We start from the raw sequence: 26,407 nt of genomic DNA on the forward strand, positions 1-26,407 counted from the left end.
TCTGTTGACTCCAGGGCAGATGAGACACTACGTCTCAGACTTACGTCTCACAAAGTGATATTAGAGTAAAACGCAGTCCATCCTCATAGAATTTTAGCTGTATATCACAGCTATATAACATATAGGTGGTTATTGTGTGTGTGTGTGTGTTTAAATACAACATAATAGACATTGCATTTTCCAATACGGTTTTTGATGCTTTAAAATGTTTTTTTTTTTCTACAAAGATCCCCTTTAAACCTCTGAGGGCAGTGGTTTGTTGGATTGGGTCAATAAGAACTTCCGGTGTTGTCAGCACACTTTGTTCCAAAACGTTTTCCCACCAGGTAGCGGGACATCGAAGAAGGCGAACTGGTAATCACCTGCATGGAGAGGTGCTGTGTGATTCTGCTCTGCTTTTTTTTAGTTTTTGAGCAAAAAAGGAATTCTTAGATTTGCCTCAGAAGCCTCATATAAAGAGAGTTGAACGCCATTTCCCTTTTACACTTTAAAAAAATTGTGGGATGATGCCCGAGGGAGTGGCATGAAAAACAAATGGAAACTCCTTTTATGAAATGGGGATTCCACAGTGTTGTGGAAACTCTGCGTAATTACATAGATGTACTCATTAGGTAAATGATTTATTTAGCATTTTGATATTGGTGGTAGAAGATTGATCTGTTTCTGGGTAGCATGTGCTTGTTGTTCCATAAGAAACATCTGTGTGGGATAAAAGTATGCTTAGAAGTTAAACACTATGCCAGAAACATTGGCTTATGGAAAGAGAATTTTATTAATATAATTACAGACCAATAGAAAGTTCACAAGAAGACACAATGAAATCCTCAAAAAACATGGACACTTTAGGTAAATCATACAGTTCATTTTAATTTCTTATAGTTGTGAAATTCAAAGAGTTGAGGCCTACACTTTACAGTATCCATTTATCAAAACTGTCATTTCTTTTTTTAATGACAACGATTTTGCAATCCTTTCCTAATAGGATTGCATCTTTAGTTTCACATAAACAGTCACCAGCAGGCTCTGGCTGTGCAGTAATTTATCCCAAATAAACCCTCAGCCTTTGAGAGCAGAATCTTATTTTAGATCTCACGGAGGCCGAAACTAATTTACTTTTCATTTTGGTCGTTTCTATCCTGAAATAAATGTAGCATATATTTCTACAACCATGCCTAAATAAGTAAGAGTTCTCTAAAGGAATATTCGAATCTCATATTTGTATTATTTCCTAAAACAAATGTACTCGGTGACGCATATGCGGCTCAGAAAGGCGGGAGTAATCGATCCCCGCTCTTAGGCGGAGAAGAGCAATGTTTTCATGCCTGCTGACGAGTTGCGCTAGTCACTCTGCTATGGCGTCCGTAATGTCGCTGATTAAGAAGGGGACGTCATAGCATCTCGTTTTAATTCGCTTCCGTGACAAGTACAGAGTGTTTTTTCCCTCCTACTCTTGGTTTGAATTTAATAAAATTTATCTCTGAACCGGCCATGACCGTGGAGCAGAATGTCCTCCAGCAGCACTCTCAGAAGGTAGGCTTGTAGAAGATAACTTGATGGCTAGCTAACTTTAGCCGAACTGCATAGCTGCATAGTTTTATGGCTCAAAGAACACGCAGGGTCGAAAATCATCTTCTTGGTTAGTTTAGTTAACCTTTAATTTTTGGTTTATATAACTGTCGGCCGCTCATCTGCAAGCAAATGTTTTGAACTCTCCTGTAATCGCGTTTTAGTATGGCCTAACGCAACGTTATCCAATATTTTGCTAGCTGTTTGCTAGCTAGTGTTAGCTAACGTTACAACGTAAGGCAAGTTTAACCTTAACCGTATCGCGTGAGTTGGGTAATGTTTACGATAGTTGGCCGTTAACACGTATTTATATAATGCTTTGATTGGTAAAAGTAGCATCTTGGGCCTATCGTTTTTTTTTTTGTTTTTTTCTCAAATTAACAACGCCAAATGATAATTGACGTTACCGCTGGCGTCTCCGTTATCCTCGTAGAAAATAAATGTTATTTTAAACCAGGAGACATTTTGCTGAAGGCTTTTGGTTCCATAAAGCGTTTGAGTTTGGTTTCAATAAGTCGTTACATCGTGTTTGTATGTGCAAATGTTTCCTGGGTTACTCATCACATAGCTGATATCTTTGTTTACAAAGCATGGCCAGCGGCGGAGCTGGAAATGCACCCGAGCCATGACGCTGGGCGGCGATGAGTAGTTAAATGGAGAGCCAAGCGTGTTATGGTTCATAGCCGTGAAGGCACATTATTATGTTACATCTCATCATATTCTCAGCTTACGAAGGTGCATTTAGAGTGGACTCCGTTACTTAGGCTCCTAGTTATGGGATTTACTGTGTGGACATCATGCCCTGCATTGTTCAGCTCTGGTTACTTAAGTAATCACATGTTTGATGTGGCTAAAAACGCAGGTTTCAGGTTTGCGGCTGTTGTCAAAACCAAAGAAAATCATAATCATTGCATCGGTGTAAGAACGGTTTTCCACACGGTTGAGCTCACCTGTTCTTGACGTGCGTCAAAAACATTATCCAGCACTGAGGCTTCTGCAGAAATCTGGATCATGGGCAAAATAAATAGTTGAGCTTCCATCGGTAACTCAAACCTAAAAGTAGCTGTGTAACACAAACCAGTCTGACCTTCACAGATGTTTCAGCTAAACCACGAACAACATCAATGAGATTGGAGAAAAAAAGACTTAAAAAGATCTAGTTTTTTGATAAATATCGGCCCACTATTTCAAATTTTATAGGCAAATGTTGATAACCTTTTTAATTCAGAAAAATTGTGTACTAACTCATATTGGAATGGCAAAGCTGCTCAGGTCTGCTTTGTTTTGTCAGTGGCTGGTTTGGGTGTGTTGGCATATTGTGATATTGTACTGGGTGTGGTGCTGGTTTTCATGTAGTGACCTGTCACGTTGAAGCACCATCCTGTTTTGCCGTCTTGTTTTTGACGTGCAAAACCACCTCAGAATAGTTTAATTTGTTGTTTTGGCTGTAACTCGATTGCTCCCACTGAAAATTTGATGACCAACGTGATCAACAGCCATGCCAGACATGTCACATGGAGATGAAATGTAGGTGTTTGTGTGCATGTCTGAGCCGCCGCTCTTGTGGTCGACTTGGCCCAAAACTGTCACAAGTGCAACTTCCCTCATACTTCCCTGACCAGTGAGCTGTCATCTTTGCCAGGAAACCTGCACCTATCAGTCTCTCTGATGCTGACTGGCTACAATATTAAGCCTGATATCACAAATTTGCCATCCAACACCTTCTATTCATAGACTATTGATTCAGATGAAGTTGAACTACCCTCAAAACACTTAAAGGCTGAGTTATACTTCTTTTAACTGCCCTTGCGTCTTGCGCGTATGTTAATGGCTCGAGACGTTTATACTTCATTTTGCTTTGTCGGCGCTTGCGTGTGCTGCGTGGCGATTCACCGCCAGGACAGTAGGTGGAGTAGCGGGTTTTTTCAATGACAAGCCTACTATGATGAAAGCAAATTCACCACCAGGACCTCTTCGAGTGGATTCATGCTTCTTCTTCTTGTAAATAGCCGGTATTTTGTCAGATTTTCAACACCTTGGGGGTCTAAACGACTACTTTCTCGCCTGAAAATGTTTCAAATGTTGCTAAAGTTATATATTTACAGAGTTTATAGCTTAAGGGAAATCGGCTTTTCAGGCTGGCTGATTTGGGCTCGGACAGGAGTGAAGTGCACTGTGTGTAAACGCTCTGCATACTGTCAGATCGATGAGTATGCCGTTTTCAAGTAGTAGGCGGTTTCGACCACAGCCAGTGGCTTGTGCTTGCGTCTTGCGTAAAGTTTAGAAAATTGAGGTGACACACGCAAGCACGCAAGGGGGGGCTTGCAACCGCGCAAGGGCTTGCGTTGCGTCTTGCGTCTTGCGTTACCGACTATAAACCAGGCTTTAATTAGTTGGATAAGGACAAGAATCAATAAGAGGAAAAACAGAGAAGCTATTCTTCCCCTGTTCTGAACAGAGGTGAAATAGATATCATGTAGGGATGAGGAACTGAATATAATATGCCACCATACTGAGCATATTCCGACTCTTAAGGGTTATTCTATTTGTGCACATTGTTTCTTGTAAATTAGCATTTGTTGAGTTTCTGTCATTCAGTTTATAATTCTTCACGGTAACTTGTCATGAATTAGAGCATGCCTATTTCTATTAGGCTGATAAAGAACCAACTCATGATTGCCATTTGTGAGTTTGTTCCTGTGAGCTAAGTTGATACACAAGCATTAAGCTCTCTGCTGAGTTGTGCATCTTTGTCTTGCAAATTTGGAGTGTTGTCACAGACAAATTGGATTTGGTGCACATGTTTAGTACTCTAAAGCATTGACTCTCTTCCATTCTCAACTGTGAAAACATTTTCCCCCAGCGGTTAAAAACAAGTGCACAAGAATGATGTAACTGGTAGCAGGATATGATTTGGGTCCTATAGCAGGTTTAGAACTGAGCATCACGGTTCGAGATAATACAGCAAGAGCGGTAATAATAAAAACAATTATTTATGTCTTTGACTGAGCTTTTAGTACTTTAGTACTAGTCCAGATGATGCTAGATGTTCTTTGTATTTATCGTTTTGTGTCCCCATAGCAATTTAATGTCTTGTGCAAGGGTCAATAGTTAAACTGTGACTGTACATTAAACTATGATTAAATCAAACTCGGACTTTACTATTTGTTTAAAATGCAAATGACTCTGAAAATATGCGCTGGACACGATATTTTGGCAGCACAAGTTCAGCATCTTTATCTCAAGTGCGTCGACTGTGCCGAACTCACCACAGAACATACGCTGGATAGAAAGCCTGCATCGCTCGTTTGATTCTGCTGCAGCTCTGTAACCTCATATTACACCCTCAGGCGTGACTCTTTTTCATTGCCTTTTGTGTAGTAGATGTAGCAACAGCATGAAAGTGGTTAAAAATGTCAGTTACACTGTGCACAATGTTTTCATTGATGTGTGTTGTGTAATCAGTCTGTGGCTTGTGAAAATAATCTACTGTAGGCCTGAACCACAAGAGCCACATTTTCTTCTCTGTGGCCTGCTATGCCTGTGAAAGCTATCGTCAGCATGTTTATGTTCATCTACGCTAGAAAGAAAGAATTTATTGTCTTGGTCTGACCAATTCTCTGACTGAATTCTTATTAACGGTGCTCTCATTTACATACTTTATTGGTTCTTTCGTAAACGCCTATGGGATTGCGCCTCAAAAGTAGCTCATTAGGACTATACGTCAACTTGATATAGCTTTCTGTTGCCGTCTGTCGCTTTGCTCTATTGGAATCCTGATTTATAAGGGCAGCATCATGTGACCAAATCGCCATTCAAGTAACTTACAGATTACGTCTGTGCAGGGAATTCAGAGATACTCGCATATACGATGATCTCCCAAAAAGAAAGTTGGAAGCGGCAAAAATGTCTTGAGTCTTTTCTCACGCAGCATTGGGCCAACAACTTGCTTCTGCTCGTGTGTGTGTACTAGGACAAGGACAGTGGTCCATTTTGACGGGCAGATAGAACTCCAACCGTAGATCGACTCACCCGTGCACGTCACCATATGGAGTCTGTGCTCCTTCCACTAAAGATACATAAGACTTTTGTCTTTTTTTCACACTAAAGCCTCGTTCCCACTATGCGGTACGGTTCGGAACGCTACGGTATGGGTCGGATCACCTTTGGGGTCAGCTTGCGTTCCCACTGTACAAAGGGGACCCTCAGGGGTGGGTGGAGTGCGTGCCGAAGCGTAAATGGCAAATAACAGCAAATAACAGCAAAAACAAATAACATCCATAATTTCGAACCACCTCCAAGCTTCTTCAGCTTAATGCGACACTGGCTCGCGGTCCGGTTGAAACCACTCTCTGCCATTTTTGCGGCAATCAGCTGGAAAACTTTTTCGTTTTGCACAGCGCCATCGATCTCCCGCTGCACAGCCTCCTCACCAACAACAGAGAGCAGAGCCTGGAACCGGTCCTGTGTGCTAGGTACCCCAAGCAGAAGGGTGACGAAAATGGTAACGGTACGGATCGATACGCTTTCGTGGTAGTGGAAGCACTGAAATAAGCGAACCGTTCCGTTCCGACCCGTACCGGACTGTATAGTGGGAACACGCCATTAGTGTATCCCCATTATTTATAAAGCAGTTTTATTGCAGGCAATGAGGCCATCTGGCTGTGACATCATTAGCTCATCAGACTTTAGGGGACTCATTAGCAAGGGTGAGAAACAACAGGGACTTCCTGGTTATATTCTGTTCTGCGAGTACAAGTTAGAAATGAAGTAATGCCTCTGTTGCAAATTTAAACTGTGGTTTCACACGAAGCAGGTTGCTTCTGTTTCAGGCAACACCAATCTTTATAGGGGGAACTTCCTTCTTCTCAGCTTCGACCTCTGGATAGTGTTGATTCAGATGGCCAGATGTTCTTTGCAGTTTGTCATGGCTAAGGATATTAGTGGTTAATCATTGATCAGTTAAACCAGCTGAGAATTCTAATCAATCAAGAATGTGTTAACCGACAAGGTGCAAAGTTGATGTGACATTGGTATGACCCGCCAGGGCTCTAACTAATGATTATTGTATTTATCAATTAATCTTCTGATTATTTTCTCGATCGTTATGTCCATGAAATGTCAGAAAATACCGAGATGTGCCTGCTGTGCATTCACAAAGCCTAAGATAATGGATTCAGCCCGCTTGTTTGTCAGATCATCGAACAGACCAAATAATAGTTCAAATTTGGCTGCGATCGCGCAGCAAGAATTTTTCCATTCCATTAGCTTTTGATAGCAAGCGTCGCTATAATTAGTACATTGATTTGAATTGTTGGAATTGAATGAACCTTTTTCTGCAGTTCTCCTGCCTCCGTCTGTATTTATGGTTCTTTAAAGCAGCTCAACAGTTCACCGTGTTTAATACGAGCAGTTCTGATCGGACCCGGTGGTAGAGCATATTGTTGTGCAAACTTTGAACTGCACTTTGAATTGCCTTGTGTATGAATTGTGCTCTACAAATAAAATTGCCTTGCCTTGCCAAACTATTCAGAACAATTACAAATCAATCAGATATTGACTTAGTATCACAAGCTCGAAAAAGCTGCCCTAAAGCTTTGAATAGCCTTGGAATGGACACGTTTCTTTTAATAGACAAGTTATTGTCCATGATATTATTTTCCTTTTTAAAGAACTTGAAGTCTGCTCTGAACTTCCTTTTTGTTTTTCAATTGTTTCTCTCCTTCAATAGCACCAGCAGACTCTACTAAACCAGTTAAGGGAGGTCACAGGTACAACAGACATTCAGCTGCTTCAGCAGGCCCTGCAGGTACAGCTCTGATATCTATCAAATATACTGTCCATCCATACACACACCTCAGTTTTTATACCCATGTTAAACCTTTAACATTACGAGGATGCCATCAGTTTAGCCCCATCCCTACTCAACCAGTTAGTTGCAGTTTTAAATTGGACTAAATCGCTAATCGACTTGCGTTTTTTTCTTGTTTCTTGCCAGGTGAGCAATGGTGACTTGGCTGAGGCTGTCGCCTATCTGACGGAGAAGAATGCTAAGGTTCCCCAGCAGGATGAGACCACCTACTACCAGACATCCCAGGTGGCCAGCGACAGATATATCAGTGTTGGCAGCCAGGCAGACACTAGTGAGTAGCCGAGTTCAACATCTGTTGACATGATTGTGCATCGTTCAACTGATGGCACAAAAATCGTGCCTCATCACAGCTATGTGTTTGATTGGAAATCAACATGTCAGTGTAAAGCACGTGTGTTTTTACTTGTTTTTTTATTTTTTATTTTATTATTATTCAGATGTAATTGATCTGACCGGGGATGATAAAGATGATCTGCAAAGGGCTATTGCCCTTAGCCTGGAGGAGTCCAACAGGGCGTTCAGGGAGACGGGAATCACTGATGAGGAGCAGGCCATCAGCAGGTCAGCCAAAGAGTGTCGATGACTGATAGCAAACACGCAAGAGGCCACTTTAAAACGGCCTTTTTGGATTAAAAAATCCTCACTTAACTTTGCCTGCTTTGAATGCAATTTTATTCTCAGATCTTGGAATGTTTCGGACATTTACAGACTAATTTTGAGGTTTAATGTCATCGAAGCAGTGTAGCATTTCAGAGTGTTATTTAGACAACTCACCGTTTTAACCCATTATGACCCGGAACGATGGTTCGTTTTACCTTTCAAGCCTGGAGCAATAAATATATTGCAACAGCATTTTTTCAAGTCATACCATCTGTTTTGATTTAAAGAAAAAAAAGAAAATTGTTTTCTTTTTTGCCGTGCCACCGAATCAATGTTATTAACTTAAAATATCCTCAGAGGAGGGGAAAACATGTGCTTAATGTTTTAAGAGATACAGGGTAAGATGCATTTTATTTAAAAAAAAAAAAAAAAAAGGTAATTTGTTGACTGAAACATTTAGTGCGCTGCTTCAAGTGAAATCAAGATTTCTTTATTCATGATGTTGGATTAAATATAAAGATTGTCCTGGCAATGATGAGAAAGAAGATGGAGATTGTCCAGATTTTATTTATTTATTTATTTTTAATGTTTTTTTTTTTGTTTTTTTTTAGGGTTTTGGAGGCCAGTATAGCAGAGAACAAGGCAAGTCTAAAGCGTACCCACACAGAAGTATGGAGTGATTCACCCAACCCACATGACAGAAAGAGGATAGACAGCTGCCCAGTGGGTCTGAAAAATGTTGGCAATACCTGCTGGTTTAGTGCTGTCATACAGGTGAGTACATGCAGTAAAAGGCTAAACCTTTATAGATAAGATGCTTCTTCTATCCACTGTAAGCTTTGTATTCTCTCTTTTTTTTTTGTCCAGTTTCCCTCAGCACGTATAATCTGCCTTGTTTTTGCCTCTCACCTAATAGGAATAGCACATAGGTCTTGACTTTTTCATTTTATATCAATCTTAAGTTCAGTCTCCAGTTTGCACACGGGTGGAATATTCCTTATATTATTATAGGTTATTATTGCTTATTATTATTATTGCTAGCCTCAGGCTCTGTGGGCAGCTATGAACGGGCTGCTCATTGTCTGCAGCTTTAAATGCAAGTGAGTCGGTGTTAGCAGCCCCTCTGGAAGAGTGTTATGAGTGACAGAAAAGAGGGCCTAATGGGGGCAGTTCAGTTTATGCAGTTCACCGCAGGGTAGCTAACATCTAGATGTTGATGAGACGTTCTGTCACCTCTAACTTTCTCTCTGGGTGATCCTCTTGCATGTAAATATAGCTGAAATCACAGCACAGCTGTTGTCTTCTCCTTGTTTATGCTGATTTTGTTAGACAACGTGCAGTTATAGAAATCAGTCTGAAGTGGCAGGTTGGAAATCATTTGGATGAAAGGCTTTTGGCCCGGTTTCATTCTCCCATCTTTTGTCTGAAAGATAAATCCAGAGACAGTTCCTTTGATTTTAAGACACCCTTTAGCACTGCGAGCCTAAATGCCCTGTTCACAGATAACTGGAAGAAAGGGAAGGAAATGAAGATGATTATGCTGTGTGTGGCTGTAGATGTGCCACAGACACCTGAATATGGCAGAAATGACAGTGGTTTTGCATTCAAAGTTCCCTTTGATTCATCCCTCTGTGGCTCAGTGTAATTGTAATGACACAGAAATCGGTGCCGCATTCTGCTGCAGTAATCCTAGCAAGTCGTGGAAAAGAGTCATCACTGCTGGAAAATGTCAGAAATGCAGGAAAATTTGACCTCAGCTTGAACGCTGGTGGACTTGGTGGTAGAATGTGACCTAATTTGAAATATGCCAGATGAACACTGGATACACCATCACATGGTGCTTGGCTCCTCTGCGTAATGTTATCCACAAATTAGAGGGCACCGCTTCAGCAGGCCCCGTCTGCATGTAGATGAACAGAAGTAAACAACTGTCTCTCGTTCCCAAAGTAAATCGTCCAATTCTCAACAATTTGTGCTTTTGCTGTTTTTTTTCCCCCCTGCATGACTTAATTAACATCACCACATTGCAAGTAGCTCTTCTTATTGCACGTGTCTTGTGTTGCAAGTTGAAAAACCTGTGCTCTCCGACTGATAACAATGTTGTGACCAAAACTACTTCAGTAGAATTTAGCTTTAATTTCCAGTTTATGATTTAGCGTTGTCGGGAGAATGTCACACATGCAAAGAATTTGTGGCTTTCATCATCCACGGAACGTAAAAGTTATCCGAGCATTTAGAGAATCTGGAAAAAATGTCTTTACAAGGGAGAACAAAGAGAGCTAAATACTGTGTCGACTGCTGCAGGGGCTTTATACACAAGTCAATTGTCAATCCATTTGGTCTCTTTCCTTTCCTCCGTCGGGAAATCGTTAACGCTAAAGACCGGAGGATTTTCTCCTCTTTGAATGTCTCTAATATCTTTTCATCTCTCTCCTAAGTCCCTGTTCAACTTGATGGAGTTCCAGAGGCTGGTGCTCAACTACTCCCTGCCCGCCAGAGTCCACGACCTGCCCCGCAACCAAAAGGTGAGACCACAGCTGCAATAGCAACACCAGCGAGTGACGCCTTCGGAGGCTTTTTTAGCACAGTTAGCCGCGGAGACGCCCCCGTTAATGTCATAGCGACCCTTTTAACGGCGTGTTTCAGCAAGTTTGTGCTTAAACTCTGGGGGTTTGACCTTAGAGAATTGCGTCAGCATTCAGAAGCCGTGCGGTTGTGTCCTCAGGTCACGACAACTGATCATTTTGCTTTGATGGTTCATTTTACGAGTCAAGCGGGTCGAAATGTCTGATGAACTCTTAGTTGTTATTGATCAAAGCTTTTTCAGACTGAGTCACTCAGATTTGTCAGTCATGGTCCTCAGCATGTTTTTGTTGTCCCATATTCCCCAGAGAATCCTCAACATAGGGTTTAGCCTGCTGCTAATCTGGTTTAAGCCTCGGCTGTGGATATTTAGTTTGATGCTGTCATCCATTCATCTTAGATCCCTGCATTCTAATCATACACTGTGTCTTTACTTAAGTGTGAGATTGCGGGAGCTTAGCGTCTCACCTTAACACCAGCAGTCATGAAAAGTGCCTAAAAAAGAGTGTTTTCTTTATTATTCATTTATTATCTCACCACGAGGTTACTGGTCAATTTAAATATGAAAAGTTTCCCAGTTTCCCTTTAACACAGCAACCAAGTCGCCCATAACCATTAGTGATTTTTGTTCCATCATCATCTGACATTAGAAAATATAACAGAATGAAATAGTCTATTGCTGTTTGCAAGCTGAACGTTCAAACGTTGCTTCTTGTCCACAGCTCAAAAAGCAGGAGATGTCAAACAGACGCACACAGCCACCAGTTTGTCCCCGACCCACAGCGGCCTGATGCAGCACGTGCACACTATTGCCTTTTAAGCCTGATAGAATGCACATATTTTAAGACATGCAAACCGTTTTTTTTGTTGTTGTTGTTTTTAGAATTCAAGGTTTACCCCCTTTTTTTTTTTTTTTTTTTTTTTGATCTTTTTTAGTTTCTTCAGGCATTTCTAAACAAAGCCTTTAGTCATAATGGATCATATTTGAGAGGCAAAGTTGATTTTTCCCTGCAGTCTTTTCCCCAAAGAGTGACGTGGAAGGAGTAAGACGGCGATGTGAGCTCTCTCACTATCAAAAGATTTACACAAACAGAAAACTAAACGATTGGATATTGATGTTTACGCAGGACTTTAATGACGATGCTAATGAGAAATCATTGTTTGTGCTGTAGTTTTTGCTCATGTCCTTGTTTTGCTGTAGTTTTATTCACACAGGCAGTGCCTCAGCTGGCTGCTACCTGACAGCACTGTCAGCGCCACAACTTGATTGCATTTACTAATGGAGCATTTAATGGACTGCATTCATAGGACGCTTTGCTAGTCTCATGGACCGCTCAAAGCCATTTTACAGTAGAAGCCACATTCTCCCATTCATACATACAGTGCTTTTCTTATGAAGGGACCAAACCATCAACCTTCTGATAGGTGGACAGTGACTTAGCCTCCCTGACACCAATAAATCTGAAAAAGCTGACAGAAATGTTCACCTTGAGACATTTTTAAAACATTTACTAAAAATATATGATGGCAGAAAGCAGTTAGTGTAAAGGTTTCCAGTAAATCATTGCAAACTTGTGTTCCCCTGACCAGGAGCACAGGTACCTGCCCTTCATGCAGGAGCTGAGGAACCTCTTCTCACTCATGGTGGGGTCCAAGAGGAAATATGTGGATCCATCACGGGCCGTGGAAATCCTCAAAGACGCCTTCAAATCCAGTGAGTCACAGCAGGTAAGCATCTCTCTCTGTCGTGACCCGACTAACACACCAGACATCCTTCTCTGAGACAACAAATTCACGTTACAAGGTAACTGTTGATTATACATTCTGAGGTGCTCAGGAAAGAGATTAAAAAACACTAAAGTCTGTGCTTAACTTCAGCTTGTGATGATGAACCAGAAATGCTGGCGTTATCATTGGCATGAACTGAAATTTTAACATCCAAATGACAAAAATCAGCCTACTGTCACTTTAACAACTATTTATCTTGATTGGAACTACAGTAATGGCAACTTCACATGTGTCTCTAAAGAAAATGAATACATAAAATCCACTGTGACTCAGAATTGACTGTTTAAAAATGAAGAAGACATTTCTGGGCTGCAGCAGCACTGTGACCTGCCCAGATCAGAAGACATTTGAGTTTTCAGCTGCACGCTTTTCGGTAAATCTCGGTCACGGCTCGCTCGGCGCCGCAGCGACCATTATAATATAGTTTTCTCAATTCCAGTTTATATTAGACCACTGATTTATTAATTGTTCAAAATATCAGTGTCTTCATTGTAATTTCACAGCAGTTGCTCTTTTCCACAGCTTCTTAGCATGTAATGAAGCCCCCCCCAGTTGTTTAAAATGTTACTGTTTTGGTTTTGAGACTTATTTACCAGTTTCAGACACTGTGAAATGTAGAGTGGCGCAGTGCTTTCTTTGAGCGTTGTGTCTTTTCTTTTACACGAGTGTTTGTCATCTGACCTCAGAGATGTGAATAAACTCCGTAAAGACCCCGTAATCTCCCCCCCCCCCCTTTTCCACTTTACACCTATTATGAATATTTTATTTCTCTTGATCTCCTGTTTGTGCCTCTCCCACTTAGCCACTGGCTTGATTGTTTAATTTCTTAGTTGTTTTACAGACTCAGCTCTATTGAATCAAAGACACTTAACTTCTCTAAATCTCTGGACTATAAATCTTCAAACCCACACCGTCACCTTTGAACTTTGCTTCAATAACTGAACTTTTCATCCTTTCTATTGTGACAAAAACATGCTAAGTGTACAAAACTATTAACATTTTCTCCTTACATAAGCATTTGCACTAAGCCAGTGTCTGTACTAAGGCTAACTGAGGTCAGCGTTCTGGCCGGTGTGCTCATCAGTCATGTCTCTTCTCTGTGTATTAGTCAGGTTGGATAGTCACTGACCTGAATTATAGGGCACCATTGATGTCTATGAGAGAACGGCCTTAGGGCACACGGGTTCTTTTTGAAGTTCACTAGATTGCATATCCATGACAAGCAGATGTTATCTCATTTCTAAAACTGCTGTATATCAGCCCAAGACTGAAATTGAACACATAATTTGATTGATTTTTGGTGTCTGTACGCTCTGTTAAATACTGTAGTCGTGACCTACCTCTTAGAGCTGGAACTATGAATATGTACTCATTTTCGGTTCTTTATTCTACAGCAGGATGTGAGTGAGTTCACCCACAAGCTGCTGGACTGGCTGGAGGATGCCTTCCAGATGAAGGCTGAGGAGGATAGGTAAGCTCATCCGTGGAAAGAATGGTTATCAAGTCACACATGGAGACGTGTTTGTTAGCGTTGCCACGAAGCATATACAAAAGCAGAAGACCAGATTTATGATGTTAACTTTGAGCATAAACGACTGCAGCATGTGTTTCATAACAAATGTTTTTTCCAGAGAGGGCGAGAAGCCAAAGAACCCCATGGTGGAACTTTTCTATGGTCGCTTCCTTGCTGTCGGTGTATTGGAAGGTGAGGCGTAGTGTTTTTGATCAAACTAGAAAACGAGAGGAGAACAAAGCTTTAGCTCGGTCAGCTATCAGCATCCAGAAAGCAAGTGAGTCCTTGCCCCTAGTAATGAAAGGTGACCTTGGCTTAATGAGATTCTGCCCATGCAAAGCAGCAGAGCGGTTACATTGATCGTAGAAAACCTTGACGGCTGATTGACATTGCGTTTATTATGCATGACAATACTGGCCCAGAGCCACTTAAAGCTGGGCCAGTGGATTCTACTGCTCATAAAATGTCCTTAATGCCTCATCTGTATGTCCGCAAGCAAATACTCCCCATTTTCTTTTGGTTGGTGGTGTGATTGTCATCAGTAGTTGGTGCAGAGATCTGTGCAGCTTTTTAAGTAGTCATGATGAGTGGGTGAGTGCTGCACAAACAAGCTTAAAGGGTGAAATGTCACAGTTTTAGGTGGGTGATCGAAAAAGAATTGCCACTCTTAAACAGTACACGCTAACTTTCAGCATTTAAATAGCCACGACTTTGTTAATACTCATCTCTTTATCTCTATGTTCTGCTCCACAGGTAAAAAATTTGAAAACACGGAGATGTTTGGACAGTACCCACTGCAGGTGAATGGTTTTAAGGACCTGCACGAATGTCTTGAGGCAGCGATGATCGAGGGTGAGATCGAGTCGCTGCACTCTGCGGAGAATTCTGCCAGATCTGGTCAAGAGGTCAGTGCCAAAGCAGCATGATGATAGTTGTTTTCTGCTGAACTTGGCTGGTAATTTGGATACCAAAAAACAACGTTAGTTCTAATCCTTCTGTCTCTTACTGTAATTTAATAAACATGATGTGACATTGGTGTTTAGCTCTTCGTGATGATCTGTTTGCTGTTCGTTGTGACCAGCACGCACCACAGTTCATTGCTTGATCGGGAAAAACATATTGTTTTGTTGTTAATATACTTGGATGTCTATCAGAGGGTGTTGTGCATGTTTAAGCCTTTCCCCAAAAACTACAGATGGGCGAGGATTCTTGACTTTTTAGAAAGTCATTCAACTATAAGAAATCCAATAGTTTGTGACTATCGTCTTGATGTGGAGCTGTTTTGTTTTAACCATCAGCTGAAGCCTCACTGATAAGTGGTTTTCTTAAGGCTACACAGGTGTTTAGACCCAGTAACTTAAGTTCTCTTCACCCTTTGCACATGGAAATGTTTTTATTTTTGCGATTATACATCGCTGTTAGTTCTAGTGTTGATCTACTTTGATTTGCTTTCTCCAAATGTCTCTGATTGATAAGTCTGATTATGATCGTTCAAGGAGACTATCCTTCCAGGTGTTAATAAAGCATTGGATAGTTCTCAATAGTCTCTTTACTTGCTTTGTTTGCTTGATGCTGACCAGTAATTTGGTCCTTTCTGAAACGGAGGAACATTTCCATGACCACAAACGTAGTTGTTTAAGGAATAGCTTGAATAAATAACTTGTTGCTAGCTGAAACTTATCGATCGCTGCAGTATTTTTGCAATGGGAGGCTCTCGCTTTTTTGCTTTGTTAACTCCTAGTGGTCTTTTCTTTTTTTCTGGCCAGACAGTTTACGATTTAAGAGCGTTTAAGAGCGGTAATGGGTTTATTTATGTGGCGCCCTGTAAACCGGTGTTACACGCCGCTTTACGTGTGTCCAACACCTGAAGCAGAGAATGCACATCTGCTTTAATAACAGTCTTTTTTCTGTTAACACGCGTATTAGAAACATTTATCCATCAAAATAAGGAAGTAAAGCGAATGGGTAACAACTATTTACGATATTTTGACCTAATTTAAGAGTGAGGTTATTGGCTAGAGCCTTTCCAAAGGGCTGACCTTGTTACCCTTACGTGACACCTGAGGTATTTTGGATCTGACCTCTGCTTAGCTGTAGCCTTTACGACACTGTGCCGCGGCAGCTGGGAGCAGTTAATTACCAGGTCAGCACGCAGATGGGTATCGCACCCAGCCCTCTGGAAAAGCAGCAGCCACCAGGACAAGACATGGAGGGTGGGCAGCATCAGACACAGCTCTACCCAGATCGTGTAGGATAAGACAGTTTCTCCCAGAACAGTGATTAGCAAAGGTGATGCATGCAAAACTGCACGATAAGCGTCACATCCCTGTGTTTATATTGGATTTAAAATTATTTCCATATTCTGGATGTCATAGAACATTTGGTATATCACTATTATCCATCTTTGCATCATGACTTGATGTTCACCAATGATGATTATACAGGAATGTACGTAAAGAAGCCAGTTAGATGTTCATCCTCTGTGTTTGAGGCTCAGATTACAGATGGTAATATATTTGGCAATATCTTTTGATGGATGATGGGGGTCATTATTGGTTGTTGGTCTCAAATGTATTAATTAAGATCAACACCTTTAGTGTTGATTGATCTGGTTTTGTCATTCCCCTATTTTTTTAAATTGCAAAATTTTGCAGGGATATTAAGTGTCACAATGTCGGTTTCCCTCCAGTATCTTTCAGCTTGTTCTGTAGCAAGTAAATCCCCCTGATTTAAAAATCATTCTGGGGACCTCAGTTGTGTGTTACACCCTTGTTACATTTCCTATCTGCTTTCTTAGCTATTACTTTCAGTGTAAACCTCAAGAACAAGTTAGACTTGGTCACCTGAAGCAAAAGATTTTGCTACATCTGTACACACCTGCTCCATTTTATGTCATTGTAATGGTTTGCTTTTAATGAGATTATGACTGTTGAAAACTGTTGGCCTTTGGAAAAATACTTTAATCCAATTTTCTTTCAGCACTGGTTCACAGAACTCCCTCCTGTGTTGACCTTTGAACTGTCAAGATTTGAGTTCAATCAAGCATTAGGGCGACCTGAGAAGATCCACAATAAGCTGGAGTTCCCCTCCATGCTCTACATGGACAGGTGATAGAAATGTTAACGTTGGGTAATATTAATTAAGAATCTGTCAGCTCTCTTGTAAGAGTCAAGTTATCCCTGGTGTGTTTCAAACTGAACCCTCTGCTGTGATATACGTGTTGTACAGGTACATGGACAGAAACCGGGAAATAACCAGGATCAAGAGAGAGGAGATCAGAAGACTGAAAGAGCATCTAACACTGCTTCAACAGCGATTGGAGAGGTAAAGCTTGTCTGCTAATACCTGTTGATTTTAGCTAAGGTTAACGGAGCTCTCTATACTACCGTCCTCTGTTTTTTTTCTCAGGTATCTGAGTTATGGCTCAGGCCCCAAGAGGTTTCCTCTGGCAGATGTCCTCCAGTACGCCATGGAGTTTGCCTCGAGTAAGCCCGTGTGCACCTCCCCTGTGGAGGATATCGACACATCAGCACCCCCTGGTGGCACAACAGGACAACAGCTGCCACCACCAAGGCAAGTAAACTCCATAAGATCAGGGCTGCTTTTCATTTTTGCTAGCATATCTGCATTATCTTCAAAATGTGTGCTAAATTTATTGATCAAGCCACTTGATTACAGATTTCTTTCCAGAGAAACACCCGTATCTCTCTGCTTATTGCTCTTCTTGGAGCGTCTTTTCTCTTTGCTCCATGTCCCTCTCGTGTGCCTATAAAGCAGTTGGAAATCCTGGAGTTAGGGGAAATGTCAAGGAGATGAATTCATTGATTTGCAAGATGTTTTGTAAACTACCGTTAATGTGGGGCAGCTCTGTAAAGCTCACCAGAGACTATGTGGAATAAACACTCAACACTTGATGCCTCCAACCATCACAAGTTACTGTGACATTACCTCCCAGCTTGCAAGCCAATGAGTCAGTAAGAGATACTCTGACAGAGACATTTAGGGATGATTCCAAAGAGGAAACGTAAAAGCCTCCCAATCAATCCAGCTGTTTTTAACCAGCCAAATACTGCAGGTGTTGGCAGTGAGGAGTGGACTTCTTTTTTTTTTTTTTTTGACAAACGTGGTTCCGTTGATGGTTCAGGGTTGGTGGTGGTGCTAGTGGTTTAATTTTCCACAGCCGGAGAAGCACATCATTCAGTCACTTTAAACATCTTTCCCACTACATGTATGAGCTCCCCTCCTTTCTGAATTTCTATAGAGTACCATCGTGCAGGGAGACTGTTATCTCCATAAAAAAGAAACCGATCGCAGTGTTTCTTCTTCTCCCAGTACATGGATATCTTAATATCGCTTGCACCCAGTAAGGTATCAGTCAGTCACCGGCCTGTTTCACCTCCATCAAAAACTACTATTTAATCAAATTTTAGGAACATGAAAGAGATGAGTAAAGGAGGGTGCAGAAAGGGTAACAATGGTTGTGATGAAAGAACATTCTTTTTTTTCATGCTCACAAGTGTTTTGTCAGATTCGACTTCACACAAAGCTTTCAAAAGTTGATGCTGTGTTTGAAATATGCATACATCGATTTCAAGTAAACTTGAAAATTCTCAGCCCGCCTGCTACATTTGTCCAGAATGTAGAACATAATTAACTGCTGAATATATGACAGTTTGACATTTTTGATGTTCAGTGAAAAATCCTCACAGCTTCACCAAAGTTATTTGCTTTTGTTTTTTTTTTAATTGTATCTCTGCCTAAAGGCATCCATGTCCTTTCTATCTTTAATACTCGGTTAGCAGCACAGTTACCTTTCAAACAACACTTGGGCTCTTTATTCGTCTTTATTCAGAGCCCGCGTTGCAGCCGCACAGCTTTTCTCTAACTTCACACTGTTTCTCCCCCTGCAGCACAGCTGAGCAGGACTCCTTACCGCCCCCAGAGAGCTCAGGCCCTGCCTCGGGTCCCACGGCTGCTCCCACTGCAGCTCAGCAGCAGAGAGTACCTATTCATAAGCCTTTCACCCAATCCCGGCTACCTCCCGACCTCCCCATGCACCCTGCCCCACGCCACATCACGGAAGAAGAGTTGAGGGTGCTCGAGGGCTGCTTGCATCGTTGGAGGAGCGAGGTGGAAAATGACACGCGTGGTATGTCTCATGTTTCCGTGAATTTTTCGTGTCTCACACTTTCTCTGTAACGTTACATGCACGAAAATTTGATATGTGCGGTCTGATGCTCTTTCCCACCAGATCTGCAGGGCAGTATAACCAGAATCCACAGAACCATTGAGCTAATGTACGCGGACAAATCTATGATGCAGGTAAGCAACACACTGGTTTGTAGTCTTTTATTAGAATAGAAATAAAAATCTCATAAACCGTGTGCTCCCTTTGGTTCATGTATGCTTCAAAATTGATCATTTTCTTTGTATCTTTACAGGTTCCTTACAGACTTCATGCAGTGCTGGTCCACGAGGGCCAGGCCAATGCCGGCCACTACTGGGCTTATATCTATGACCCTCACCAGCGCTGCTGGATGAAGTACAATGACATCTCGGTCACTAAATCGTCCTGGGAAGAGCTGGTCAGGGACTCTTTTGGAGGCTACCGCAACGCCAGTGCTTACTGTCTCATGTACATTAATGACAAGAAGCCATTTCTTATAGAAGGTAACATTTGGTGCTGAATGTTTGTTGATTGTTCCTTAGGAAAAAAAAAAACAATTCTCATGTCAGAACTGCAACTCATTGGCCAGGTTTGACTAAAATAACTCATTACGAGCAGCTTGTATTGTAAGATAAATGGATTTGAGTGAGATCGGGAGCAGGGAAACTGTTGAGTCTTACTTTGCTGCACCCACACCTCGGGATGATGCACAGGCAGGCAGGGCGATGAGCAAAAATAGAGTAGAAGACCTAAGCGGCAGCTTTAGCCGTTAGCCACACTTCCTTTGCTGAGACGCAGTCCCAACATTTTCAACAGTGGCATGCAGCACAAGCTGTGTATGGAAAACCATTGCTTGAAAATGACATCCTGTTGTTGATCACAGAATCTTTGACCATAGAAATAACTCTGCGGTCCTCGGCTACCGTTGTCTTCCGTGGGTGTCCAGGCTATTTTTGTGGCGCCTCACCAGTGCTTTCTTTTTCCTCCTCGCAAAAAAACCCAAAAAGAACTCAACAAAGAACCTATTGTTCTGGTGGAAACATAACAGACTACCGCCAATTCCTGACTATAGAGCGCACCCGAATATAAGCCGCACCCTCTAATTTTAAAAAGAAAATCCATTTTTGTACTTGCATAGGCCGCACCGGATTATAAGCCGCGGGTGGCCACATAGTAATATGAGATATTTACATAAAAAGATGTTACACGTGAGGATTTTTAAACTTTTAGTTAAAGGGGAACTGCGGTATTTTCAACAAGCCTCTTTTCTGAGTCGTCTGCAATGTTTTAGAACCCCCCTCACCGCTTTTTTGATGTTTACTGCTGTCTCCAGTATTTGCCTAATTTTGATTCTTCTCAACCTGCTTCAGAATGGCAAGTCATGCGCATGTCTAGAAAGGTCCGTAAAAGCACAATAAACGTCCGTTTTCAAAATCATCAACTCACCGGAGTGGTTACTGGTGTGCACTGGTAATCCATATCAAATGGCGAACAGGCAACTTTTCGCCATATCGTGGCGAAAAGTTGCTTCTCTCGTGTTTTATTTGACATTTTGTACTGGATGTTCATTGATATTACTCCGCCACCGCTAAGAAAATAGTGCGAGCATGAACGAGCTGCCAAATAAAACACGACAGAAGCAACTTTTCGCAACGAAATTTACCTATCTAAATAACTGAATGAAAAACACATGTAATAAGCTTCTGTGCTCTCCCAGCAGACCTCACATCGTGTTTATCATCCCTCTATGTTGCAGAGGAGTTTGACAAAGAAACGGGCCAGATACTCAGCGGCTTGGACAAACTGCCTCCAGACCTGAAGCAGTACGTGAAGGAGGACAATGAGCAGTTTGACAAGGAGATCGTGGAGTGGGACACCCTGCAAGCCCGCAAGGCCCAGCAAGAGAAGCTTGCAATGGCTGCAGCTGCTGCCGCCGCCGCTGCTGCCGCCGCAGCGTCCAGCACTTCTACTACTTCTCCTTCTCCACAGCCCATGAGTATTGAGGCCAGCCCTCCAGACAATGCAGGTCAGGGGCCGACCTTCAAATTTATTTTGATTTTGGTAATCAATACTCAGTGGGAAACTAAATACAGTAAATTACTTGTTGCCTTGGCTTTATTTAACATATGCAGCAAGTCACAGGAAGCTGTAGCCGTGATATAAATGTGAGCTTCATGATCACCGTTCAAACCGCAACACTGAATGTTTTACAGATGAAGCACAATATGATGAAATGCTGTTGTTATTCAGCTAAACTGATAGTGGAACTCTGTTCGGGTTTAATATGGACATTGTGATATAAAGTCAAGTGTCAAAATAGTAACTTTTTTACTCATAATCCTGCGTATGGATACATAATGTCAATATTCTCTGCAGTCATGCTCACTACCCTTGTTAGAGTCTTTCATAAGATTTCATAAGATTTATAAATCCAGGTTAAAAACATTTCTTTTCTCATGTGTCTATGCATGAAATCTGCACGATATCTTTTAATTTATATGGACTGTTGCTTGTTTTTAAATTAATTTATTTGTTTCTCTTTTTATTCTTTTATGTATTTTTAATGCTTCTTCCACTCCCTGCTGCAATGCTTTTATTTTATGTAAAGCACTTTGAATTGTTTTGTACATGAAATGTGCTATACAAATAAATTTGATTTGATTTTTATTTGACTTGTCTGATGGCGGTGTTGCCCTCCTGCAGTGCCGCAGCACGACCCAGAGTACATGGAGCAGCCATCTCCCACAAATGACTCCAAGCACCTGCAGGAGGACACGGAGAGGGCCATCTCCAGGGCTGCTGCTGCTGAACAGGAGGAGAGGAGCCCCGAAGCCTTGTTAAATGCAGTATGTAAAACACCCGCAGAGACGCAGCACAGCTCACTTACAGCATGGAGGCTTTGCCACTTCATCGTTAGCCCCCGAATTTCGTACACGGCAGTTTGATTATATTCAACAAATTCCAGTGTAACAACCAAAAACATGACAGAAAAACTATGTGTTGAACCTCAACTCACCATGTGGACAGTAACACAACCCTAGATGAATACTAACGTTGCTATTCATATCATTTGCCATCTTAAAGCAGCATTAGAGAGTCTGGCAAAACATTGTGTGTTGAACCACAACTCGCTGAGTGGACAGTAACACAATTCTAGATTATTACTAACGTTGCGATTGATATTATTTGCTCATTTGAAGCAGCACTTGAGAGTCCTTTGCTCTTGAGCTCCCTCCACAGTTGTGGGACGTAACCCTACTGTCATAAACGCGCCCAGACATCAGAATTTACTGATGCTGAGGAGACCAACAAAAGAGAAGCCACAAAAATATAATTGGCGTCGTGTATTACATTGCCATTATTGCTAGCTAGCGGAGAACCTTTCGAAAAGTTGAGAACTTCTACGATAATGTCGTGAGATCTTCAAAAACAGACCAAACATTTTCACATGAGAAGAGCTTATTTCCATGTTGGCATGAAACAACTGAGGTGCGAGCTGAGGCGTCATTTGCGAGGCGGAGGTGATAACTATAAGGTTCCAACTTACATTTCAATGCCGGATGAATAGCATAACAGAGATGAATGTACTGATGTCATAGTGTTGAAGTGATCTCTGGCGTATATAAACATGCTGCCATGCAGCGTTTGCATAGAAATAATGTGTTGTATTTACATGTTTTATTGTAGAAATCAAACTCAAGCAAAGCAAAAGCGATCCTGTTTTTTCTCTGAGCTTTAAAAGTAAAAGCCAGTCTGATATTTTTTGTTGTTCTATCCATTGCTCATCCGCTGCCTTTCTTTTCCTCGTGAGTAGTTGCCGTGTTGTGTGGTATCGTAAAAGAAAACAATGCGTTGCCAGGCTAGAAAATCAAAGTTGGACCTGCAGGTTTGGGCCTGGGAATGTCACGGTTGTGTGTAGCGATGCCGATGACCCGAGCTCAGACCGATGGCTCACGAGGAAAAAATCCAAAAAACACAAATCCAGCATGTAAGCTGACTGAGGCTGTAATGAAACTGAAGTTGACAGAAGAGTGAAAGGACAGCATTAAAGAAGGATGAGGACCTGGCAAGCAAGAAAGGAAATCCTGGTGTGTCGGTGCTGAGCTAAACTCAGAAAAAAACACAGAGGCAAGCTTTGCAACTAAGATGAGGAATATAAATTGATGCCAAAAGGTTAACTAGAATAGAGCGTATGGAAATGATGAATGTCAGAAGTACACAATTTTAAGGTTCACACACTTCTCTGGTGCTGCTTTAAAGGACGATAAAGTGCCAATTCTTGCACTCGGGGATAGAAACGGAAGGAAAGCTTCAGATGATGCCAACTGCCTTCTGAAGACTTATTTTAGCTTCAGTTCAACTTCAGCAGGCATTTTTAGGGAAGGGCCACTAAAAATAGTTTGATTTTGCGTTTGAGCATTTGAGTTGTTTAAAGACACAATGCGATCATTCATGTGTCCACTTTGATGTTCACAGCTGCTACAGATTTAATCTCTCAGCCGAGCTTTAAAGTCTTGTAGTGATGAGATATCAGATCACTTAATTTCAGGAGTTTTTCCCCCTCTATATAATATTTCTTGTCTTTCCATCAGCTTTCCTTGTTTCATCTGTCACATTTTCTCTACAGTCACTTCCCCCTCCCTCCTCCCTTGAACCTGAGGTCCAGGTGAGCACCCCCCCCACCCCTCCGTCTGACCAGGTCACAGAGGATGAGTCCCCCGGCCAGCACACTGTCGAGGTGGCCATTCCTAATGTGGGGACCTTTGTCATTGAGTCAGAGGAGGGGGGGTACGATGACGAGGTAGTTGTGGGCCCAGCAGATCTCTTTTCTTTCTTGACAGAAGCCCGAGGCTGTTTGATTTCTGGGTTGAGATGGTCGCTGCCTGTTCACGTGGCTCTGCGTCTGGCACTGTATGCTGACTGATTCCAGGATTGGCATCAGGCTGATAACACTATGCTACAAGACTAACCTCTTTGTTGGCCTTCCTGCAAAACCCTTGGGTGAAAAGTCTGTTCTTGAGCTAATCTGCATTTTGAGCACCTTGGGCAAAAGGGCAGGCTGACATTTTCCAGAAAGCTGATATCCACATCTTCATGAGTCACAGTGAGGAAAAAAACTGCAAGTCTCTAGCACCATGTTGTGATACGGAGACGCTGTTGTATTTGTGATCTGACACTAAATCAGACGTACATGACACACTGATTTCATGGATTTCTCATGGAATCATAGTTTCTCTGATAGGTGGGCTTTAGGTATCAGTCAGTAGCCGGGTTTCCATTCTCGGGCAAAGCAAATCTGAAGCGATCTTTTGAAAAGCCGCACAGAGGAATGCGAGTCAGACTCTTTCCTTTACTGTCCCTCCGACAGGTTTGGAGCAAACCAACTTGACTGAATAGTGTTGCAAGAGGGTGGCGGTATAATATGTCCTTGTGGTTAGAATTTGGTCAAAGTAGTTGTCCTAACTGGAAACGAAACTCAAAGAGGGGAAAAAACAACAACCACTGCTGCGGACAGCCACTACAGGAAAATAAAGAAAGCTCTTCTGGAGGAGCAACGCCTCCCCAGGATATTATATCATGTGTGGGAAGACGGTTTGTTGTTTGTTGAGTCATTCAATCTTTGCCAGGTCATCCTGGTTTTCCTTTTGCCAAGTCATTCCCATTGAAATCAGGAAAAACCACCTCGCGCTTGTGTATGCATTTTTCTAGGCATTAATGGAAGTTTTTTTTTTCCACCTTTTCTCATCCACATCTTCTAATTGGAATGGAAACTCGGCTAATGCGCACTGAGATTTGAATTTCCTCTGTAGGGCCAATAATGCACTCTTGGCTGTGTGTCATACAGCTTTCATGTGGCTGCCGCGGTTTTCACACATCGCCTTTGGTGGGGCTGTGCGTTTCACCACTGAACCTGCTGACTGTGTCCCTCCCGGATTGTCACACTAACCAATGCATGAACTGCTAATTGATGTTTGGAATGCCCTAACCGTGGTGTGCTTTTACTGTAGTGCCTGAGAGCACATTAAAGGTTTTACCTTGCTCAGTGTTTCACAAGGACCTGTTGTTTTGTTTAACATGGTTCCTGCTTCCTGGGTAGACAATGATGACCCCCAACATGCAGGGTATAATTATGGCCATTGGCAAATCCAGCAGCATATATGAAAAGAATGGGCCCGAGGCAGCCTTTTTTAAGGTACAACCTCTCCTCTCCTCTCTCCACTTTCACTCACTCAAACTCCATTCACCTTTTTTAATATGCGTTCATTTCTCAGCGTCTACCTCAGTGCAATAAAGAGGGATGAAACGGCTAAACTTCAGCAAAGTCACATTGTAAACTGGAGAAACTCCAACCTCGAAGGCTGCATTTGCATTATTGAAATCAGTTTAGTCTTGAACGAAGCTCAGAAGTTGTTGACACAATGTTGTGATAAACTTTGTATGTGACATCCAAATTCCCCCAGAAACGAGGCGATTGAAGCCATGGAAACCGTGTCCTTTCCTTATGCCACGCAAAAGAGAAACATTTACACACTGAAAGAAACTTGGTGATTAATACAGTTGAAGTAGCCAACGATTATGTGAGAAACCTTCCAGTTATGGCTGTGTTCAGTTGCATTGCAGGCTTTTCCTTTCAGGTTATTTTTGTCTTCTATTTATTTTTTTTGATAAATCTGTTTTGTGGAGACACATTGCCAACTAAAAGATTAATTCACATGGTGTTCATTTCCTTGACGTGATAATTTAGCTGCTTTGCAGAATAGATGTAAGAGTAAAACTTAGTTTTTGAAGTTCATATCCAAAAGTCCTTCACAAGCTGTAGTAGGTTCTTGACGTAGAGCTGAATGAACGTTATTTTCTGTCCATTCACAACAGTTCTGATCCTGACTCGTTCCTGCGCTTTGTCTCTCTCGTCAGGCCATTAAGTGGGAGTACGCTCGTCTTCTGAGATTTGCCCAAGAAGACACGTCACCTGAGAACGACTACCGACTGCAGCACATCATCGTCTATCTTATCCAAAACCAGGCACCCAAGAAGATTCTGGAAAGAACTCTACTCACACAGTTTGCTGACAGAAACCTGGCCTTCGATGAGAGGTGGGTCGGGCTCTTCAATTTACCCAAGCTTGTATTTCGATCTTAAACGTAATTCGAGCCCGATGCAGTGATTGGTGTGACTGTGACATGCAGTGGGACAAAAGGCTGCACCCTGAGTCAGTTTCTGGCAACGACCAGCAGAGGGTAGTGCAGTCTCGTGCTCCTGATTCGTCAGCCTGGACTATTTTTATCCAGGCAACGCTTTCATGCTGCAAGTCTTTTGT

At 42.0% G+C, this 26,407-nt stretch overlaps 1 protein-coding gene across 5 annotated transcripts in view; it reads left to right on the top strand.

Annotated features, from left to right (window-relative positions):
* The first annotated feature begins 1,261 nt into the window (after positions 1–1,261).
* Positions 1,262–26,407, top strand: part of usp25 (ubiquitin specific peptidase 25) — a 30,462-nt gene continuing 5,316 nt past the window's right edge. The window contains exons 1-21 of one of the 5 annotated variants that reach the window (XM_075486499.1): positions 1,262–1,530; positions 7,298–7,375; positions 7,565–7,709; positions 7,876–7,999; positions 8,650–8,812; positions 10,477–10,563; positions 12,212–12,349; positions 13,804–13,880; positions 14,041–14,114; positions 14,676–14,827; positions 16,902–17,029; positions 17,151–17,246; positions 17,331–17,495; positions 18,833–19,071; positions 19,174–19,244; positions 19,364–19,592; positions 20,846–21,115; positions 21,793–21,935; positions 23,717–23,890; positions 25,187–25,282; positions 26,005–26,183. In XM_075486499.1, the coding sequence (XP_075342614.1) occupies positions 1,489–1,530; positions 7,298–7,375; positions 7,565–7,709; positions 7,876–7,999; positions 8,650–8,812; positions 10,477–10,563; positions 12,212–12,349; positions 13,804–13,880; positions 14,041–14,114; positions 14,676–14,827; positions 16,902–17,029; positions 17,151–17,246; positions 17,331–17,495; positions 18,833–19,071; positions 19,174–19,244; positions 19,364–19,592; positions 20,846–21,115; positions 21,793–21,935; positions 23,717–23,890; positions 25,187–25,282; positions 26,005–26,183 (2,870 nt within the window). In that variant the 5' untranslated portion in view covers positions 1,262–1,488. The remainder of the gene's footprint in view (positions 1,531–7,297; positions 7,376–7,564; positions 7,710–7,875; positions 8,000–8,649; positions 8,813–10,476; positions 10,564–12,211; positions 12,350–13,803; positions 13,881–14,040; positions 14,115–14,675; positions 14,828–16,901; positions 17,030–17,150; positions 17,247–17,330; positions 17,496–18,832; positions 19,072–19,173; positions 19,245–19,363; positions 19,593–20,845; positions 21,116–21,792; positions 21,936–23,716; positions 23,891–25,186; positions 25,283–26,004; positions 26,184–26,407) is intronic. The other 4 variants (XM_075486500.1, XM_075486501.1, XM_075486502.1 and 1 more) reach the window with 4 other exon arrangements.

The sequence above is a fragment of the Odontesthes bonariensis genome, chromosome 16 (genome assembly GCF_027942865.1).
Source record: "Odontesthes bonariensis isolate fOdoBon6 chromosome 16, fOdoBon6.hap1, whole genome shotgun sequence".
NCBI lineage: Eukaryota > Metazoa > Chordata > Actinopteri > Atheriniformes > Atherinopsidae > Odontesthes > Odontesthes bonariensis.